At 40.0% G+C, this 24,177-nt stretch overlaps 1 protein-coding gene across 1 annotated transcript; it reads right to left on the bottom strand.

The window, feature by feature from the left end:
* Positions 1-801: 801 nt before the first annotated feature.
* LOC124284635 (digestive cysteine proteinase 1-like) lies at positions 802-20,025 on the bottom strand. The gene is given in 10 exon segments (XM_046720740.1): positions 802-1,855; positions 2,590-2,941; positions 5,868-5,959; positions 6,382-6,475; positions 6,477-6,576; positions 6,971-7,163; positions 8,339-8,579; positions 11,760-11,929; positions 13,875-14,033; positions 19,903-20,025. Coding segments are annotated over 10 exon segments (1,632 nt in total). The 5' UTR covers positions 19,946-20,025; the 3' UTR covers positions 802-1,667.
* Positions 20,026-24,177: the final 4,152 nt, after the last annotated feature.

Genomic DNA, 24,177 nt, shown 5'->3' with positions numbered 1-24,177 from the left:
AGGAAAATTAAACTCTAAAAGAAAAATAGGGAATTGGAGTTAGTGAGTTAAAGTTTAAGTCGCACTGGCTTTTTTTCAGCCATTTGGCTGTCAAGAAAGGAAGGTATATTTGTTCATTTTCTGTGAGGAGTGGGTGGGTGAGAGAGAGGGGGGGGAAAGGGAGAGCAGTATTCAAGAGTGTTGGCGGTCACAGAAGTTTAAACTTTGCTGAAACCCACCAATCTGGGTCTTGTTCTGACAAATCAAGGAACTGAATCAAGTGAACCAGAATTTGAACTTAACCTTTCCAGAGTGCCCAAGGGACGAAATACTGTGCAGCATATCATCCGTAAACATTAGAAAACAGACCATTAATCACTTTATTGAATCTGAAGAAGTGACAGGAATATTCTCTTATCAACCGCTACAGCATAAAGAAACAATACACATTTAGTTTAGTCCAGTCAGCTCTGGATGCGAGAATGGATGCAAGTAACTTGATCTGACAAGATGAAGATAAGGCAATAAGTGACATCAACCAGTACTCACCTGATGAAGGAGCAAGAATTAGCTCTGAAACGTCTTGCAAAGAATAAAAAGAAGTTGTTGTCCATAAAAGTGTCATGTATTCTTGATCTGACACATCCATCTGTTCACAGTTCTGAGTGAGGAACATTTTAAGCTGCTGCTGCGGTGTCAGCAATATTCCAGCAATATCATGGTGGGCGTGTCAAACATTGTACTCACATGGGGAATCAAACTGGGTCTTCAGTAGTGACCTCAAAACAAAGGATGGTATGATATAAATAACAAACTACACTGAAAGATAAAACACAAGTTTATTGTACAATTCTACAAACTGTACAAAGAGGTATAAAATTATCACTGAATCTTAATATCAAAAGCACTACAATTCAGTCTTACAAAGACGAGTGCAACTAAAAAACTGACATAACCATATCTAAAAGTCATCAATAAAATAACGCTAGAGCTAATGTCTACTTGTCTAACAAGAGTTTTTCCACATTTCATCATGCATAAAAAAAGTTCAATTTGTTCGTCACTCTGATGGAATGTTCTGCTGTTACTTACATTATTTACAAACATAGCATTGACAAATAGCCATGAAGCCATTAGCTGCCTTTGCACAACACTACCTTCTTTACAACTGACCAGGAGGGTTTGGATGTACATGTATATTAAAAGAGATTTAAAAGAAAAAAATCAGTAGATACTAAAAATGTGGTCAAAAACATAACTAACAAATTAAAACAAATTAAATAAGTAGTAGTGAACAACCAAATTAGGTTACCATAAAAGTAATTCTTTAAGAGTCACTGGTGTGATCATCGGAGGTATGAGACAGTCTAACCATGGTTACCAGTCTTCAGTTATGTGGCTTGCAACCCAGACAGGCATTTCTCCTGTATCTTCAATAGTTTTACACTGGTGTGGTATGTCAATATCAATTTAAAGACTGGTGTTGGCATGGTTCCCTTTAATATCATATTTTGCATATAAAATGTAAATAACTATAGCCGTTTTTCCTGAGGACATTGCTAATTAGTATTAATCTTTTTAAAATCTAAAATGAGTAAATAAGAACATCTTAAACATAGATGCTATAAAACTGGTTGTTGAACTATATACATTATCAACTTGTATGTACATAAGCAGGTTTGAGGGATCTATTTGATATTGACGAATGTTGGCGCTGTTTCCACCCCACAGTTGTTGTTTTTCTGAGCCATGAGGACATAGCCGTCGTTCCCCCAATACGTAGACCAGGAGTTCTTGATGAGCCAGTAGGCCTGGTTGTTCATCACTCCGTAACCAACAGCCAGGACGGAATGATCAAGGGAATCGGGATCGCTGCCTGCAAACAACATATACCATTGATAACTATAATAAGTCTTCTTACAGAGTCAAGTTCCAGGTAGCTGTTTACATTCAATTTGAATTTGCCTGGTTAATTGATCAGTGTGAGCTCAGTTTTAGTCTCAGCTCCATTTGAAGTACATAAATCTATTTTACTGTGAGACTAAAGAAGGCTACCAGTCACACGAACATCTCATCCAAACATACATCCATTCACTGAACAATGGCACATTAAGAACTGTCCCTTTAACTATCCCATTATGAAATGGTGCATGATTACAGAGGAGAAGACAGGTCTGACATTGCTACCACCAAATCTCACAAGTGGGCAAAAAAGCAAAAATACATAGGATCTGTTGTGCCCTGGAGTTGCCCAGGGTACAAGCCCAGGTACAGAGGACCTTAATCCATTATAAGGTAAAACCCTGAGGGGCTGAGGAATCCCATTTGGGGTACAGACATGTGGTGCTGAGGATCTATTCTGCCAAGGAATCCCAATTAAGCTTCAAACCTGAGTAATGCAGTTCTATCCAATGAGTGAGTGAGTGAGTTCAGTTTTACACCGCTTTTAGCAATAATCCCGCAATATCATGGCATTGAACACCAGAAATGGGCTTCACACACTGTACCCATGTGGAGAATCGAACCTGGGCCTTCGGCGTGTTGAGTGAACGCTTTTGACCCATAGGCTACCCCACCACGCCCTGTCCAAGGGAAATGGACACAACTTACCACAAGCAGGTTCATAATACACTCCATTAGCGTAGAAGGACAGGGACTTGTGGGAGGCATCAATGCTGACAGAGATTGGACCTTCGTTGGCAATGGCCACTCGCAGGGCTTCTTCATCATTAGGGGTGACGTTGACGTAGCCAGACAGCTGAACCACAGGTGTCACTTTTTTCGCATGGCAGGTTCCATCAGCGCCGAGGTAGGGGCCGTACTGCTCCTCCGAGGTCAGGCCACCTGTCTTCATGATGTACATGTAGGACCGGAAGTCTTCGCCTCCATCACAGGCATTGTTGCCCTCCCCCCAGGAACAGTCCATCAGCTCTTGTTGGGACAGACGCACCAGGTTGCCAGTCTGTGGGGACAGAGATGGTGGGCAAGTCACAGATAGTGGAAAACAACGAGGGTACTTGACTTTTAGTTTGTTTGTATTTCATTGGTGACAATGATTTATTTGTTTGTTTGTTGTTTATCGCTGCACTCAGATATATTCCAGCTATATGGCCGTGGTCTGTTACAGTGTCTGTTACAGTGTAAATAATCGAGTCTGGACCAGACAATCCAGTGATCAACAGCATGAGCATTGATCTACGCAATTAGGATACAATGATGTGTCAACCAAGTCAGCGAGTCTGACCACCCTGATCCCATTAGTACCCTCTTAGGACAAGCATGGGTTGCTGAGGATCAATTCTAACCCAGATCTTAATGGGTCTGGTGAGCTGTATCCAGCTTTATTCCAAAAGAATGGTCCCTACAGATAATACTCATGTTGGGGACTGAACAAGTTTGGTGATGAATCTTCAAGATTCCTTGTAAACTTTAGGTTTAACAATACAAAAATAATAAAACATGTCGTTAGGATGAGAAAGCCACAATAACTCGGTGCGCCTAGTGGCTGCAAGCGTTGTATACTCCCCAGGGAGTTGAGATTGATAATGCGATGTGCTGTTCAGATTGACATCCAATGATCGAGGGAAAAATACCAGCGCCTTGAGCATGCACCAGTGCGTGGATATGTGCGCTATATAAATATACTATAATAATAATAAATAATATTTTCTGACATGTACATTTTATATAATTTTTCCCAAACATTCTGTATCAAAGTAAAAATATTAGAATAGTTTTGATTGAAAGAGTATAGCAGTATTCAGATACACCTGCATACCCTCAATACCATGGAGTCCAACACAAGTCCACTCCCAGTCAAAGTAAGACTGAATGAGATACGAACACATATATTTTTGAACCTATTGTTTTCCACTATTTTAAATTAAGGACATCATCCACTTTGACTCAAAATCAGAAAAGATTGTGCTCAAGACAATCTCCAAACATACCAAATGAAATTTGAACCTATACAAGGACATTGTTGCCATTGAATATATCTGTATGTATTACCTAAATATCCAGAACCTTCCTGCCCCATTCTTTGATGGGGAAAGTGAGTGTGGGAACAGAAAGCACTAAAGTTATGTCACTACAGGAAACACCAATGTAGTAGTGTCTGATAGGGATTGTAATGTGAGTTATTAAAGTTTTAAAAACATATTTTCCATTGAAGAATTGTAAATGTATGAATAAATCATATTTCACTTATAACATACGTCATTAGTTGACAATAGATGCAACATTCAGATCACCAAGATGGCCAGGTATTCAAACTGTTTGGTGACTGTAAGAAATTGAACATACCGTATATGACCGTCTATAAGCCGACCCCATGGATAAGCCGACCCCCAAACTTGACCCTCAAAATCAGTGTCAAAATCATATCTCTCATGGATAGGCCGCCCCCTCGCAATGGGTCGCGGCCAACAGAGACCAGAGTACCCGGTAAGTATGTTCCATCAACGACGAGACACCATTACGAGAATATTACATAATAAAGATTACCGGTGTTTGTTTACCTTTTTTTAACGATCACTGCTTGCATCAACAACGAGATGCCATTTGGAAAGTGGATATACAGCGTAAGTGTTGGTGAGAATATTACATAATAAAGATTACCGGTGTATTGTGGCAACATGTGTTTGTGTTCCTTTTTATATCCCGACGATCACTGCTTGCATCAACAACGAGACGCCATTTTGTGAAATCGGTGAGTATGGAAATGTGAACCCAAGAGAAAAAGTACCATCGGTACCAACTTTTGTTTCAAAATATATTATTTAAGTGTCCATATTTCATCTATATATATATGACAATAAGAAAAATAGTCCACTAACAATAAACACGCGACAAACTCATCCCACAGACAACTGGCAGTTACCAATAATTATAACTTTGGTCCACATTATTCAAAGAATTCACTGTCATATATATTGTGTCTACTCACGGATCGAAACGAAGTGTAGTTGACAGAAAATGCATAATATATTTTGCTTCTCTAAATATCATATTTATTGTAGCAACAAACTGGCTTGCTTATTTTACCCCATTCAACAATCACAAACTGATTACCGCCTCGTTCCATGTCACGTGCTTACCACGTTCATGATGGTCCGTATAACCTTAGTGTTGATTATATATTTTTTACATAAAAACTATTACACAATGCTAGGATTTATTCTTTTGGTTAAATAATAGTATTCAATCAATAGAATTCATCCCGTTATATTATTGTGCATGTTTGAACTTGTTCGCGGGGAAACGTGTGCACAGCTGATTGCTATTTCCGGCTTTGTGTACGAGACAAATACGCACGGTAATCTTAATTAATTTATAGAGCAAAAACTGTAACTAAAATTACACAATGCTAGGATATATTTCTTTGGGCTAAATAACGGTATTCTGTATTATATTTTACTGATGACTGCGTCAGAATTCGTCCCGTTATATTATTGTGCATGTTTGAACTTGTTCGCCGGGAAACGTGTGCACAGCTGATTGCTATTTCCGGCTTTGTGTACGAGACAAATACGCACGGTAATCTTAATCCCTGCAAATAAAACAATGCCCAGCAAAAACAACTTATAACTTAAATGGTAATTAATCTTGTCTAGTGATGTTTAATTGCAAATTTGATGTCTCTACTGACAAAGTCGTCTTCTGTTGTTTGTTCACGCGTGCGAGTGATACGATGTTGTTTTCTTACCCCTGGAAAAAAGTTTGACGAAAGTGTAACTCATGGATAAGACGACCCCCTTCTACAGACTGCTTTTTTTGGTCCTCAAAATTCGGCTTATAGACGGTCATATACGGTACATTGATTTGAATGTTTTAAAGCTGATTATCTCCCCTTGATCACAGCTGAGAAATCTCACAGCACCACTCACCTTCAGAAAGTTGGCACCTTCAATGGTGCCAGTTGTACCAAAACTCCAGCAGGAACCACAGACAGCTTGGTCTTTGACAGGAGTTACAGCTCCTGAAGACAGAGAGGTAGTTACAACTTTGGGGTAATAATGCAACTGTGACTAGTTCAGATGAGAACATTTTCTGCATCAAAGATGTTTGTTTGCACAGGGCAAATCGTTTTGAGTAAGTGAGTGAGTGAGTTAAGTTTTACGCCGCCACTCAGCAATTTTCCAGTTATATGGCAGCAGTCTGTAAATAATCGAATCTGGACCAGACAATTCAGTGATCAACAGCATGAGCATCGATCTGCGCAATTGGGAACCGATGACATATGTCAACCAAGTCAGCGAGCCTGACGACCCAATCCCGTTAGTCGCCTTCTACGACAAGCATGGGTTACTGAAGATCAATATTCTAACCCGGACCTTCCCGGGTGCAAATCGATTCGATTAAAATGACTTATGAATGTTTCTGTTACTGATGATTTCTTACCATACAGCCTCCAATCAACCTGGTCTGGGATGTCCTTTAAGTTATACTTGGTCTTATCAAAGGGCAAGCCTCCGTGGTCTCCATGGGTGTACCGGGTAGCCATTCATCAACTTTAGCTCTTCATCGGAGCGATCGGCCATGTGGTTGACAGACAGACGGTAACTCAGGTTGTCTCGGTTCTTGGAGTAGATGAATCTGTTGACAGTGCCAGTATATGGTATGTTCTGCAGCCACAACTTGAATTTATCCACACTTTCAGCTCATGCGGTGTGATGAAAGTGGGCAAATTTCTAATCAGTAGCATCAGTGTAATTTTGCTTTTCACAACAAAATTTATAGTGGAGCCAATTTTTAAACCTGATTGTTTGAGCCTTTAAGTATTTCAAATTGTTTTTTTCTCCATTTATTCATTTAAGGGGCATCACTGATTATGGCCAAGTTTTTTTCCAGTCCCACGTTATGCTGATTCAGCAAGATATAACCTAAATACTGTTCAAAACAGCATTGAAATCCAATATATTTACATTCTCTGATAAACTGATAGAAACAGAGTGAACACACAGACTCAAGACTGAAGTAGCCCACTCACCTGACATTTTGTCTGAAGAGATGTGTTCTCTGTGCATGTTCCTTGTCTGAAATGTAGCTCCTCTTGTGCGTCTTCTTGAAGGTGTCAAACATCACATCTGTATGGCTGTCTTCGTTGTGGATGAACTCCTTCATTGGGTTCATATCAAGGTGATGACTCACACCAGGCCCAGGGAATCCACCACAGGACATATCTTCAGACGGAAACAGATACAGGTCTTTACCATGTCACGGTCAAGGGATAGTCTTAACAAGAGGGAGTGAGTGAGTTTAGTTTTACGCCGCACTCAGCAATATTGCAGCTATATGGCGGCAGTCTGTAAATAATCGAGTCCGGACCAGACAATCCAGTGATCAACAGCATGAGCATCGATCTGAGCAATTGGGAGTCGATGACATGTGTCAACCAAGTCAGCGAGCCTGACCACCCAATCCCGTTAGTCGCCTTTTACGACAAGCATAGTCGCCTCTTGTGGCAAGCATGGGTTGCTGAAGACCTATTCTACCCCGGATCTTCACGGGTCTCTTAACAAGAAGAAGCCATTAAAAGTGTCTTTATATTTCTAATTGCCATGCCCTATCATGCAAGAATACCCAAGACAATTGGTTTGCAAAGACTGTCTTTGGAATGGGAGGAGTATTAGCCCTGCTTTAGACAGTGTTCCAGTCAGAATCCAGTGTGTTAAATGAATGTGGAGGAAAGCCTGAAGTGACGAAGGCCACTTATTCACAACTTGAGTCCATTGATACATTAGATTCCATTCAGAATCTATAAATAATTGAGGCCAACCCTGATTTAAACCCACAATCATCTGTGATGCCTAAGGGATGCAACCCTGCTCAGCAACTTGCAGTACCTTACAGTGTTTGCATTACTTTAATTTGACAGTTGGCCATCAGGGCCTGCTGCTGCCTGCAGGCTTTAAAATCTTCAGGCCCGGAATGTAATCTGCAGGCCCGTTTTGTTACAGTCAAACCAATAATACAAAATAGACTACACTGTACACAATTTCACACTGTTTCTTCAAAATCAGTTAGCGCAACCCTATGTTGCAGACATTCCTATGCGCAAAACACTGAAACCAGGAAGTGAAACTGTAAGTTATCGTAACATGATGGATCATGGATGATTTCCAAACGTTAATAAAGAACAAAATTCTGGGAAAGATTGCAGTTGAAAAAAAATGACAAATAATTCACTGAAGGCCACAAGGGCCTGTAACTATTTGATACTGCCAGCCCGATACAGTAACAACCAGCGCTGGGACTCCCGGCCGGCGATTATTTTGAATGCCGGTACCTTAGATGACTTACAGAATTAAAATAGTGTAGTAATATGTTCTTTATTCATTGTGATATTCAACTTACTTTTTTGGTGCCTCGAACATAGTCTCAGGAATTGACTTTATACCTTCGTAGCTGTCATAGTCGAGGACATATTTATCATAATGTGACCCCAGCAGAGAGTCATATCCCATCATTTCATAGCTGACAGGGTGTTTCATTTTGCTGTCAACATACATAATGTACACGTTCTCCTTTGTGCCAACAGTGGTCCGCTTCATCCACAGGTCAACCTGCACACCACCCCTCATTTCAGTGGATGTTTGCTGAAGGAAAGAAAAGCTCTATATTTACAGGTGGAAAGAGTACTTGTTCTCATGCATTGTCGCAAAAAAAAGGGAATGCGACTTATTAATTTCAGAATAAACCCAGAGTATATCATATAGGTTGGTGAATGGATGTGTTTGTTGCTTATTGTAGCCATAGACAGATCCAGAGGTTGGATGCAAGGGTGCACACCCCTCCTTTCATCTTGAAAGTTTATTAAAGGACCATTGAAACTCTCATGAAAACGGGTAAAATGAACAGTGCTCTCTCCCCCCCCCCCAAAAAAAAAGAAAGAAAAGAAAAAAAAAGAAAAAAAAGAAAAAAAAAAGGCTGTATACACCCCTGAAAGTAGAACTCAATAATATTCCAGGTATACTACGGCGGTCTGTATATATAATGGGGTCTGGACCAGACAATCCAGTGATTGATATCATGAGCATTGATCTACTCAGCAATATTCCAGCAATATCATTGCTAGGGGACACCAGAAATGTGCTTCACATGTTGTACCCATGTGAGAAATCGAACCCGGGTCTTTGGTCTGATCAGCGAATGCTTTAACAACTAGACTATCCCACCACGAATGGATCCTGGGATTTGTTTAGGTACCGGTATACCAAATCCTAGCTAATGTTGTACATAAGTAAGAACTGTTAAACCTTTAATTGACTTAAATCGACCTTTTTGACAACAGTGCACAATTCTCACCAAATCCAAATTTCAACCAATCAGAGCGGCGCCTTCTGTGACGTCATATGAGGAATAGCTTTGAGGGCCGATGCAGAATTCATCTACATTTTAGGGGTAAATTATCTTGTTTACAGGCTTGTATAAACCTGAAATCGCGGACAATTGTTGTGGAAAATGAAAGCTATATGTTCTCACAATCTACTGGCATTTAATTTTGTCTCCTGCTTTGCCTAGTTTCCGAAGTTACAACTTGTTTTCATAGACGCTTCTGTCACAATTGATTGGTGTCGTTAGGCCCTATTTGTATAATGACTGATCCAAATTGATCCCATTTCTGTGTTTTTACCTCGATATTTAATCATGTCATGTAAAAATCTGTTTGTATTCTCAAAACAGTGTCGGCCCATAAGTTTTCACATGCAATACAGCAATTAATACTCCCTTGTTGTAACCCGTGTTAGGTGGTATAAACCTACACATGTTATTTGTCATCATTCACTTGATGGTCAGTTAATGAATTTATAACAGGTATAATTAGTGGTAACACACTTAGATTACCGACAAAGGTTCCCATTTGGCATTTCTTGTGTCTGGAGTAAATATTCAACATTATGAACATCGATCAAAGGATTAACCGATAACACGCTGATTGATTAATTACTTTTATCTTACACAGCGGAATTGTCAAAAGGTAGTGTTTATGTATGTAGATTTACTAATCTATACTGAATACACTCTGCCGTGCCGGTGTTCGGGCGTAAAACAACGTCCTTCTTTCAAAAGATTAACCGGCAATACATTGATTGATTGCCCATTATTGGCTAACTAAATTACTGTTTTTAATGAAAGACGGACATTATGCAATTAGTTGCCAGGTGTGCTATCTTGGGTGACCAATGAGACTATACACCAATACCTGAAAAGATTTATCACTTTTTCGTATATTAAACTGTTAAAAGACACATCATTTGGAACAGTTTTGTGGATATTGATGGATACATTCCTCAAACAAGGTATGGCCTGATATTGTTCCTATAACTTTAATCTGTTTTAATTTTAATATTTGCATTTTGTTTTTTAATCATTTGTCGTAGCATTCAACAGAATCATTGTTTTCGGCCGCGGAAGTGTAATGAGACAGACAACATACACTAGGATGTGTGTGCTTAATTATGATTCACATTGGCAAACTATAAAATGTCTAGATATTACAGTTCTGTTATAAATTCACTATAAGTATCAGCAGATCGCCTGCTTTTATTTAGTTTCAAAATGCATAAAAGTATGATAATAAACTAATTAGGATTATAAGACCAAATATAAAGACATTACTTGACTAGTATCTACATACTGGTGAGTGGACATTAACCATGGGAATGTAGCAAGAAATTTATCACAAGAGTATTGTGACTTCGACCCCCACCTCGCTTCCGTGGAAGAAATCGTTATGTTATAAGTTGTGTCATGCAAAACCCTTTTGGTTATGATTCCAATACATATTTAACTTTTGAGTAGAAAGTAGTTTTGATTTTCTAACTTGATGAAAACAAACTATAATCTCATTAATTCTAACAGACTTTACTTAATTTTAAAATGATGGCGCTGTCGTCGGGAACATCCGACAGTCTGTGGATAAATGCTATTTAGGTTTGTTTTCACCGAAGTTACAAAATCAAAACTACTTTCTACTGGTAGTAAAATATGTATTTTATTGATGGCCAATAGGATTTTGCATGACATAGCTTATAACATGACAATTTCTCCTGGCAGCGTAGGTGGGTGTCAATATAATACTACTTACAATATTATTGTTACTTTCTCGACCACAACCTCACTTCCGAGGAAGAAATTGTTATGTGACAAGTTGTGTTATGGAAAATCTTTATGGTTATCAATCATATACATATTTTACTATAACTAGTAAGTAGTTTTGATTCTTTAACTTCCGTGAAGCCGATCTGAACACAAGTAAGATATCGCTTCAGGCTTCCACAACGCCGCCGCAGACTCACAAACATAACCCATTTAGCACGAACTGGGGATCCTGTGGAAATCTGTGCATGGTGACACCATCACCCCGACCCCTAGGAGCAATTGACGACAAAGCAACGATTCGGCATGTCGTGCGTAACGTCGAGAAATCATCAAAATGATGAGCTGCATACACACTTTCTATACAACTAACTGAAAATCGTTCCTCATATGACGTCACTGCAGTGCTCTGGCGACAGAGTTACGTAACCTGTCTGTGGTTTCGTTGGCGTGCGAGAGGGAAGCAGGCGACTTTTTGGCCACTTTTAATCGCTCGGTATTAATTAACCACAAGTTTTTAAAGAATGAATTTGGTGTTCCGCATAAGACTAACCACAAATCTTTCATATGTAATGGTTAAAAGAGTAACAAAAAACAAAGTTTAGTGGTTCTTTAATCCTGCAACAGCAGCACTGAGAAGTGGTAAATGTGTCCTGGCTGGTTTTGTGTTGGTTTACCGTGAATCCTGTGAGATCTGGCAGAATGGACTGAATTGTAACAGCAGTGTCATTGGTGCCATTAGTCTGGAAGCACATCTCGGTATTTATTGTGTAATTGGACATTGGCGCCAACTTGTAGGTAATGCCATTATTTCCAAGATCAGCTCTCTGGATTGTGACAACATCACCTGAAATTAGGATAAGAGGAGAGATTATTTCAAGTCAGGTGATACCAAAAATTTCCAATGTACTAATCCCAAATTTGGATAGTATGTTCCCCAGTTTGGGGTCAAAGTCTGTAGTCCTTGATAAATTCCTCAATGAGCAGGTATACCCTTTGACTGACACCAGATCTGAGAGAGTGACTGCCTGCCTGGGTTGTGGTCAGCCATAGTATAGTTGTATTGTTGCTGTAAGTTATCAGGTCTGGACATGGAAAACCAGTGGTAAATACCAAGAACAACAACCCACTGGATCAAGGTCTGGAGACATGCCACGGCTCAGATTTCAAGGACCTGATTCAATGTATTATGAACCAGTCTGACTGCAACTAACAGATTCAAATTCATCATAAACATTGACCTAGCAACATGACAAAGTAGTATTCAAATGACTTGCACAAGCTGAAACCAACTAAACACAACTTCAGCACCTTACACACAACTTCAGCACCCTATAAAATACCCAATTTTCAACATAAGGGACCGTTCATAATTTATGGCTAGGGGGGGTGATGATGATTTTAAGGGGGGGGGTCACCCATTTTGTTCTGGGGAGGTACGGGGATGTCATCAATTTTGTACACATTTACTAGGGTGGGTCATCAATTTTGTTCATTTAAACATTTAAAAATTATGCTTAAAATCATGGGAGGGAAGGGGTCCTTGATTTTGTACATGACATGTTGTGTGTGTGTGTGTGGGGGGGGCACTTACTTTGTACATCAATTCTAGGAGGGGTCAGTCACGTTCTACATGCTTCTCCATAAACATTTAAGGCATATTTCCTCATTACACTATTAACTATATCATCAGCCATATCATACACACTACAGTGACAACCCATGAATACATCAGTACCAGGATGTAGAGCAAGATGATTCATAGACAAATGGGTTACATCCTGTTCAGGCAAGCCATTAAAACATCACTGTCTACAATGCCAGATGTGTCAGCATGAAAAGCAGTCAACAGAGGCAATAAACTAACACCGGTAAACCAGCATGACCTTCGCTTTGTTTTGCAAATTCAGAGTGATTGATAAATGCAATTTTAGGGATCAATATTAGGTAATAGATATTCCATGTCAGGGGTTTACCTACCCTGCACAGAGGTCAATATTTGGCATGAAGTCTGGAGCAAATGTCTGGAGCAAATTCCCGATTTGAATTGAAATATTCCTAATTCCTGATAATTTACAAAAATATATATATTAAAAACAATCAAATTTGAATGATTTCATGATTTTTCCAAGTTTTTCCTGCAAGGGGCACTCAGTTTGTAATTCTACATGCCGTTTGGAGTAAATGACATAAAAAATTTAAAATTTCAAACATTCTCAAGCTGTACGATAGTTTTCATCAGCATCCCAGTATTGATTGTATTTCTTATCAAATGTATACTACACCTGTTGCACATCCCAGTGAGTGAGTGAGTTCAGTTTTACGTCGCTTGTAGCAATATTCCAGCAATATCACGGCGGGGAACACCAGAAATGGGCGTCACACATTGTACCCATGTGGGGAAGCAAACCCGGGCCTTCGGCATGATGAGCGAACGCTTTAACCACTAGGCTACCCCACCGCCCCATTGCACATACCAAATCAGTCATTATAACGTTAAACATGAGAGTAGGGTTTTAAACTGCTTTCAGCAATATTTCATGAGACTGGACACCTGACACGTGGTCCACATATTGTAACCATGGGGGGAATCAAACCTTAATCTTCGGCATGATATGAGAACACGTAAACCACGAGGCTACCCCACAGCTATAATGTTCAAAGGGAAAACGGACAACAACTAACAAACTTGACCTGCAGAATATCCATGGATAATCTGAAGACATACTGAAATAAGAACAGTTAACACACAACTGCATTTTTACACAAGTGCAATGTCCAGTATCACATACCTCCATAGTAGTCGATCCTGCTCCTGTTGTTCGTGCTGTCGAAGTAGGCAGTGAAGGGCTCGTTGATTTCTGCATACGGCAGTCGGAGGATGCCACTGACGATATAGGTGGAATTGAACGTTGGCGGGCCGTCTTTCAAATGGGCGGAGGCGCAGAGGCCTGGGCATAAACAAACACATATGAAATCATGTCATCACATCTATGATCTTAATTAGTATCAGGCACAAAACATATCATCAATATGAATCTATTATGGTCACTCTCAAATTTAGATATATGGTTGCAATTTGTATAACATTACTGACACTATATTTCGGGACGGCCCTTTCCACAAAGGTGCCTGGGAGTGTAAAAAACATTGAATAAAAATAACAGCCAAGCAGAAATCTCAGTGCATAACCCGTGAAGATCCGGGTTAGAATTGATCTTCAGTAACCCATGCTTGTCGTAAGAGGCGACTAATGGGATAGGGTGGTCAGACTTGCAGACTTCGTTGACACATGTCATCGCATCTTAATTGCGTAGATCGATGCTCATGCTTTTGATCACTGGATTATCTGGTCCAGACTCGATTATTTACAGAACACCGCCATATAGCTGGAATATTGCTGAGTTTGGTGTAAAACTAAACTCACTCACTCAGTGCATGGAGAAACTGCACACCAAAACTCCAGCTCAGCTGCATATTATATGCAAACTAAATCACCATTACCCAACTGACTGTATTGCTTATGTACAAATACACATGACAAATATACAACAACCATGACTGACTGACTGAGCTTGGTTTTACGCCGCTTTTTAGCAATATTCCAGCAACATCACGGCAGGGGACACAAGAAATGGGCTTCACACATTGTGCCCATGTGGGGATTCGAACCCGGGTCTTCGGCGTGACGAGCCAACGCTTTAACCATTAGGCTACCCCACCGCCCCCAACAACCATGAGAATAACAACACCTTGCACAGTTATTTAATGCAGTCTTTCAAACTTGCAGGCCTACATTCCTTTATAGATCTGCATGACCTACATAAAGCAACTGCATTGAATGACACAAAAAGGTGCTTGGTCTCTCTGATTGCTGTTTTGGGTCCTGTATCACGATACGAGGCTCATGATACAATACTTTGGTTAGCAAATCCTGTATCACAATAAATATGATTCAATACATTACAAGTTATTCTGATGTAAAAACTATTAATAATTGATTTAAAACAGAAACTGATTTTCTAGTATTGTCTCTTTCGCTATAAATACCCCTGCCTCCAAGTAAACAATTCCTCCAATACATTATCCCATCTTTGCTACCTGAATTTTGCTAAAAAACATTCAGGATTGTGATTTACCTGCTGAAATGGAGAGAATACAAACTTTTGTAATAAAAGCACTGTATAGTGATTCGTATTGCATGCTGGCCTCATCTTATACTTACACCTTTAAGCTCAACTTCTTAGTCACCATGACCCATGCTTGTCACAAGATATGACTAACAGGATCGAGTGCACTCTGGCGCAGTGCTGACTTAGCATAACATCACTGCCACAGGCTAATTTTGCATATCACGTAACCGGACTTTTCTCTTGCTTGTAAACACATGCGCATATTCATAATAAGAAGAGACAAGCTTTTCGGCTTGCTGTTCACAATGTTTTACATTGTTTTATATATATATATATTCTTCACAACTGCGACAGTAATTTTTCATGACAGTTCATATTTATATATCAAACTGGCTGCATCGTTTGCTTTCCGTCGGCTCCGAAGACAGCACATGGAGCCGTTCAACGTATGTAAACAAAGGATCACTATGCAAATTGAAATAGTGTTACATGTTTTAGGATATTTTCGCAGTGAAACTAAACCATTCTATCAAAAAGGATTAATTAGATGTGTAGACTCATCAAAAATAAAAGAGTTAAGAAATATGTACATTATATTGAATGGATGGTGGTGCAAGATGTGACAAATCGTCACTTCTTTCTGGCCGGTGGCAGAGGTACTATGCTGGCCGCATGGAACTCTGGGTAGGAGAGTGGATCGAGTGGTCAGACTCGCTGACTTGGTTGACACATTTCATTGTATCCCAATTGGGTAGATCAATATTCATGCTGTTGATCACTGGATTGTCTGGTCCAGACTCGATTATTTACAGACCGCCACCATATAGCTGGAGTGTAATATTGCTGAGTGTGGCGTAAATTTTGACTAACTCACTCACCCTTAATCACCAAACACCCAACAAACTCGACATAAAGGTATAAAAACTAAGTAAATACCCCAAATAAACAAAGTTCATACCAAATATGAACAATAACATTCAAGTAAAATGCTCATTGGCTCAAAAGAAAAGCAGAAGCTGTGGCTATTACGCTATACTTGTGTATTCAGCCAAATGGAACCATATCCCTTCAACAATTGAATTTGCTATTCACAATCACCAGAATCGAAGATTTGGGAATTTTTTAAAAGGAGTAGTTTTACTCGAACACAAGGGCTGCTTATCAGAAGGAAATATGCAAAATATAATAAATCCAAGCCAGGAAGGATAATAGTCAACACTCTTACATATTTTATTTGACAGTCTCTGGTCACTGTTGTAATAAATTAGCATTGTCAACATGGTCAAAACAAGTGAAATAAAATATTTGTCACTGAATATAATGCATATTATACAATTCACACTTTGCTAAGGATCAAATCATTGATTCAACAGAAAACTATGATGTGGGGTCAATTGGGTTTAAATATTTAAGCCTATTGTAAACATGGATCCTAGGTTTCAGTATGTCACTGCATCTTGTGGATCCCATACCTGCTATTGACTCGTGTTGTGTACTTGTCAATGACTCCTTCCATGATTTGCAAAATGGTTGGTTGGTGCCATGAAAAACATTTTTATGGTTACTCATGTATCAAGTGCACACGGTTAGCTTAAAGTGTCTGTTTTCCTAAAGATGTGCATTCTCTTCCCACAGAGGTTACTCCTGTCATATCTTCCTACGTAACCTCTGTTCTAATACGGCCATATTTCCCGGTTCTCGTAAAATCCCCTAGCGGCAAAAGATCGCAACACAAATTATCTCCCTTCTTTCTATCCAATCAGAACACCTGTTACATCGACTTAGATTCAACTTGACTAACACAAGCAAATGTGGGGCCACAAATATCCCCCATCTGCCGGGGACTTGTGTTGATGTTACACACAAGACGTTTAATGGCTAGCTTGTCCGTTGTCAACGAGGGGGATGGAGACGCCACTGATCCGCCATAACATAACTGAGTTCTGTCTAGAAGAAACGTTTGCGCATCGCGCAGGGGAAGAAGTTTAGTTTTCTCGAAGCATACGGAAATTACCGAGGCCTTGCGAATGATCACTTTTGAAACAACGTTGCTGATTGCACAACTAAATCTGATTGTCTCCAATCACGAGTCTTGAACGCTCACACCATGAAAGGGCCGTATTAGAACAGAGGTTACGTAGGAAGATATGACAGGAGTAACCTCTGTGGGAAGAGAATGAAAGATGTGTTACCATATCATTATTTATCCAGTTTTAAATGGATACAATATCAAATTATAAATCTATGTTTAAGTAAAGTTGTGAATTTTTGTGATCCTTAGCAAAGTGTGAGTAGCATACACTGACTGCTAACTTGTTACTGTACCATTACCCAAAGGTTAGTATTCGAAACCCGGTATTCGTGATATGTCATATTCGCTTCATAGTGGACTCGTTGAAGCCTTATCTGAAATCTTTACCAATATGGTGAATTCTGGCAATGCAGTAAAATCTTGCCAGAAATTACTGCTGCGTACACTCAAGTGCACAGAATCAGTTTTGTGACACTGTAGGTTTAAAGTAGCACAGGATGTGACCATTCTGATGACAAGATCCATCTATGAATCGATATTGTCAAGAGTAGTTCACTGTCAACGTGCAAGTGACATTATTTCAATTCCATGCACACTAACTTTTGTGGTGTTACTTAAATGCTGTATATCACCTCAGGGGTGGAAATAACCAATTGCCTGACGTCCGAGTCCAGTGTTTTTTTATGTCGGGCAAGCAAATTTGTATATCACACTGTACCAATGTCCAGTTGACTTTCCAATGTTAATTATGTTGTTTATTTAAAAAATCAGCAAGAAAACGGTCGGTATAATGGGAAAATTATCATGGCAAGTGACTTTACATGTGCCACTGTACCGGAGTACACTATCAATTTTAAAGTTATTTCCATCCCTGCACCATCTATAAAGCAACTCCACGTATAAGGTGACCCCAAATAAAAACCTTCAAAATCGATGCAAATTTATGTACCCTGTCTGTAAAGCAATCGTGAACGAAGCACGGTCACTAGCACAATCACATACATAAGTCTAAACTATCACAAGTTTCAAGATACAATTGATAAATCCCACATATCTATAACAGATATGGAACGCCTCCATGGTGTAGTGGTTAGAGCGTCCACCCGGAGAGTGAAAGGTCGTTCGATCCCCGGTCGCACCATACCAGAAGACGTTGAAATATGGTACTTGTCGGTCCCTGCCTGGCGCTCGACATTAATAGGTACAAAAAGGACTGGTTGGCTCAGAGTCTGAGTGGGACCTTCATACTTAACTGCGGCATGATATCTCAGTGAGCTACCAGCTTTTAAAAGTCTTGGCTAGTACAAGCAGCCACACATACACACGCATGCACGTCGTCATATGAGCGAAATATTCTCAAGCACGACGTTAAACCCAATTTCACCTCACCTCCAGTGATTGACCTCAAGAGCAATACGATGACCTGCATCAGGAAAGTCAGCAATCCTGATCACCCAGTCCTGGGAGTCGACTCGAACGACAAGCAAAGACTGCGGCAGACTAATTCTAAACCTGATCCTCGCGGGACGGAGGTGGAAATAGTAGTAGTTGTAGTAGTATAGTTTTAGTAATAGTACCAGTAATTGTTGTAACAGCAGTGGTAGTAATTGCAGTAGCAGTAGTAGTAATTGTTGTTGTAATAGTAGTTACTGTAGTAATTGTTGTAGTAGGAGTAATTGTTGCAGTAGTATAGTTTGAGTAGTAGTAGTAGCAGTAGTAGTCGAAGGAGTAGTCGTCGTCGTAGAAGTAGTAGCAGTAGGAGTAGTATAATTATAGTAGTATGGTAATTGCTGTAGTAGTAGTAGTAATTGAAGAAGTAGTAGTAGTAGCAGCAGCAGCAGAAGTAGTGGTAGTAGCACCACCACCTCCGTTCGGTAAAACAGGTAAATGTGTACAGTAGATATCCTGCATGTTTGTTTCGGTTCTATGTTCCTTGTATAGCAACGCAACCATTTTGTTTCATACTAATAATCTTAAGAAGTATGACGGTAAACACCATTTCACCTCACCTATAACATATATGATCAGATATATCTTTATTGATATAAAGGATAGTTCATATCTGACATTTGTGTTTGCACATATTATGTTGCATCCTGTACAGGACAGTATCTATGAAGATATTAAGGATGCAATAGAACAAAATCTTGCCCAAATAATTTCCGTGTGCTTCTCTCATTTATCTATTGACAAATGGTCTCGATCAGGCCGAAATGTACACACGCATGGCTTTCGCGCTATGAATATCAATGTTAGTAGACATACATAAACGACTTTTGTCAAAACTTCGAAGCAAATTTTTTACATTTTTTTAAATTTCGAGAGGGGTTGTAAACGGGAAGGTTGACCAAAATGGCAGTCCTTCGTGCCTGTATGATATGCACCATGACACAAACTGGGGTAAACATGGTCGCAAAACGTTTGTGAAGAGTTTATTGGCTGACTGGTTTAGAGAGAACGACCCACCCCCATTCGGATTGCATGTTTGATGTCTCGCGTCTTAAACCCTGAGTATGTCAGTGTCACTCTCGCGTAGAGTTCAGATTAGGAACTATTTCTTTAACAAACCACTTTGCTCTATCATAAACCAAAATACCAGAACTCCCATGCAACGAATACAGCTGTATGCAATTGTACCAAAAAAATCGATCTTACCTGCAACAGCACAGAGGAACACGACCTGCAGGTTGCTCGCCATGTTGTTGAATGAAGTCACATGACCAGTCACGAGGCACCGCGGTTCTCGTCATGTGATGAGAAGGATTACTCACACGCCGTGGACTATTTGAAACAGATGTCTCTCATCAATCATACACAATGCTATATAAGTGTAAACTTTTAAAAGAACACATGATAGCAAAGCAAAAAATTACCTGAGTGTGCGTGACAATGTCCACGAGACTTTTTAACGAGAACAGGTCAGCCCGCAGTATATAATTTTAGCATATCTTGACCATATTCCGGAGACCATATTTCTGTCTCTGCAGGGGCGGATACAGCTTTGAGAAGGTGTGTGCACCCTATTCCCATGAAAAGTCATTTATTTAATATATGTCAGACTGACATCAAGAACAAGAAATATATGTATCGTATCAAAAAATATATATCAAGATAAATAACAAATTCCGACAATTAAATATTTCAGGGCAAGAGCTGAGGCAGTTTGGTCTTATACAATCATTCTAGACCTTAGTTGGACTCCGATCAATTTATTGTCTAAAGTCTGATCAGACACAGATTTGTTAGAGAGCTTTTATATGTAGTAAATATATAGATCATATTCTTTGATTTTTAATTTTGATATTATTGATTGCTCATATACTTACCATTTTCATAATTTCTTGATTTAATTAATAACAAAGTACTTTGAAGAATCTATATTGCAATATACTTCCTGTAGGCGGTATATGTTCCTCTACACTATATCTTAGGCAGCCAACTAAAAGAGACTGACTGACTGACTGAGTTTGGTTTTACGTCGCTTTTAGCAATATTCAAGCTACATCACGGCGGGGGACACCAGAAATGGGCTTCACACATTGTACCCATGTGGGGATTCGAACCCGGGTCTTCGGCGTGACGAGCCAACGCTTTAACCACTAGGCTACCCCACCGCCCCACTAAGAGAGACACCTTTTGTTCCTGGCTATTGTCACGCCTGCCTGGTTTAGTAACTCATGTGTAAGATATTACGTAATGTTAGGTTTTATGTAAGGTTGCAAGATTATGGTGATTACGGTAGGGACTGGGCCTGGCCAATTAGTATAGGGGTGGGGGTGGGTGTGGGTGTGGGGCGACTAAGTTCTGTATCTCATTTTGCTGCAAAATATGTTTTATTGTCTCTGCTAAGTGATATCAAAGAACATCGTATTGTTTCCATATATAGATACCCAGGTCTCTATGTTTGTTCTGTTTATTGACGACCGGTAAACTGCGGACTGTCCGTTTATCTAGTTATACACTCGTGCCATAGTTTGTCGACAAGCGACGAAAACAGACAGGCTACTGTGTGCAAAGGGCTTTTATGAATCTGTTGTTTTCAAAACTCTGTTTAAATTAGGTACCCACATCTTTCATATGATCTAGCTTGGTATGTACTTTCAAAAGGGCAGTATTTTCAAATGACGGACAAACACACACACACACACAACACACACACACACACACACACACACACACACACACACACACACACACACACACACACACACACACACACACACACACACACACACACACACACACACACACACACACACACACACACACCGGATATTTATATCTTTCATGTATCATCTTATGTTTTCATTTTTGCCAAAGACGTATACGTCCTTGATTTTTGCCGAACTGAAAATACATAGAAGGTGACGAAATGCGAAACGATCATCCTGCTATCACGCCTAGCTTTCTCGGATCTATGACGTCACATGTCTATGACGTCATTATATTGTCGCTTCCTACCAGAGGTTCAACATTTGCGCACCCAGACTCTTGTTATATAAGGCATTTCAAGAGGATAAAGTCCGTCATCGTAAGTGTGCTCCGATGTTTCCTTTCACTGACGAACTATTCATCACTTCTATCCCTTAAAAACTTAAACGAATGGATGAATGTGTTAGCTGAATGTGTGGTAGCTGTACCTGCCCAGGTCGAGCAGTCTGCGGTCTCGTGGTACAGTATTTGCCTTGGCGTTATCACGTTATCCCGTGATAACATATTATCTCTGTCGTTATCAGTAACATACAATCTACATGACGCAACTGATCTGAGTCTGCAACTCGTATATATGCGGCTGTCTGTAAATGTGTACAGTTACATGGGAGTTTTGCTCACTTAGGATTACTTTATCAATGTTTCCACCATTTTTGTTCAAGACAGTATGAAACAAAATGGTTGCGTTGCTATACCAGGAACATAGAACCGAAACAAACATGCAGGATATCTACTGTACACATTTACCTGTTTTAACGTGGTGGTGGTGCTACTACCACTACTTCTGCTGCTGCTGCTGCTACTACTACTACTACTTCAATTACTACTACTACTACTACAACAATTACTACTACTACTACTACTAAAACTATACTACTCCTACTGCTAATACTACTAAGACGACGACTACTTCTTCGACTACTACTACTACTGCTACTACTTCTACTACTACTACTACTACTACTACTAAAACTATACTACTACTGCAACAATTACTCCTACAACAACAATTACTACAGTAACTACTATTACAACAACAATTACTACCACTGCTACTGCAATTACTACCACTACTGCTACAACAATTACTGTTACTTTTACCAAAACTATACTACTACAACTACTACTATTTCCACCTCCGTCCCGCGAGGATCAAGTTTAGAAGTAGTCTGCCGCAGTTTATGCTTGTCGTTCGAGTCGACTCCCAGGACTGGGTGATCAGGATTGCTGGCTTGCCTGATGCAGGTCATCGTATTGCTCTTGAGGTCAATCACTGGAGGTGAGGTGAAATTGGGTTTAACGTCGTGCTTGAGAATATTTCGCTCATATGACGATGTGCATGCGTGTGTATGTGTGGCTGCTTGTACTAGCCAAGACTTAAGCTGGTTTTATAGTGCTAGCCCACTGAGATACCATGCCGCAGTGAAGCATGAATACCGCACTCAGACACATTACACTGACTCCGAGCCGACCAGTCCTTGTTGTACCCATTAATGCTGAGCGCCAGGCAGGGATCGACCAACAAGTACAATATTTCACTCACTGGACTGACTCGATCATTTACCGACCGCCGTCATATTGCTGGATCATTTACCAACCGCCGTCATATTGCTGGGAAATTGCTGGAAACAAGAAACAAACAGAACAAACAAACAAACAAACAAACTGAAGCTACTGCTGTTATCAAATATACTGACTTACCGAGTTTGGTTTTACGCCGCTTTTAGCAATATTCCAGCAATATCACGGCGGGGGGACACCAGAAATGGGCTTCACACATTGTACCCATGGTTATCAAATATACATTAGATGTAGTTTAAACCTAATCATGGTTCAAATCCAGATTTGTCCTTGCTATATTTCTTTGTTTGTCTGCACCAGCCCAATGGTAAATGGTTCTAAACAAACTGCTTCACCTGGACTTAGTTTTCCCCGCTACTGGGGGATATAGTGAATGAGTTTAGTTTTACGCCGCACTCAGCAATATTGCAGCTATATGGCGGACTGGGGTATATAACATGTGTTATGCCGTATAGAAAGATGAAGGACCATAACCTGAATGAACATGTGACGAAATCTTGTATTTCTTGCAGATGTTGACTGTAATTGAGACTCAACAACGCCGGACTAAGCTCCACAGAAAGACAACGAGCATTCTAAGCGTCAGCCCTCAGTCTGAGCTTGATAATAATAATAGTGCCAAAAAACAATACCAAAGTAAAGCAGCCAAAGCCAATCCAGCCGAAGACAGTCCCTGCGAAGGGTTCAGGGAAGACAAACAAAGAAATAACAAAAGACGAAAAGAAAAAGCCAAAGAAAGAAAAGAAGAAAATTGGGAAATTCTGTATATCCCTCCCTTCGGGCTTGCCCAAAGGCATCAAAATTAAGAAGGTACAGCTTCCAAACAGAAAGCCGAAAGATGAGGAACCCCAAGTTGAAGAAGCTCAACCCTTTACCGAAATAATAGCAGCAGAGGAAGTGTTTGTAAACAGGGTTCATCTCTATGACGAAAAAGAGGAGAAGAAAATTCAGTTGAAATCGCCGGGGCCAAAAACACCCGAAAACTATGGCCGCAGTGTGGAGTTTTACAGGCATATCACCGAAGCGCGGGCCAACTTTCTAGGAGCTGCCATGCGGTCTGGGTTGCTACTGCTGACGGGGCGAGTGGAGGGGGATGTTGATGATTGGGACCAGTTCTGTAGAGAAAGGACGGAGTGG

The sequence above is a fragment of the Haliotis rubra genome, unplaced genomic scaffold (assembly GCF_003918875.1).
Source record: "Haliotis rubra isolate DU_JTF1 unplaced genomic scaffold, ASM391887v1 Scf340, whole genome shotgun sequence".
NCBI lineage: Eukaryota > Metazoa > Mollusca > Gastropoda > Lepetellida > Haliotidae > Haliotis > Haliotis rubra.
Note: the sequence above shows the minus strand (reverse complement) of the source record. Positions and strands in the feature narration are given on the sequence as shown.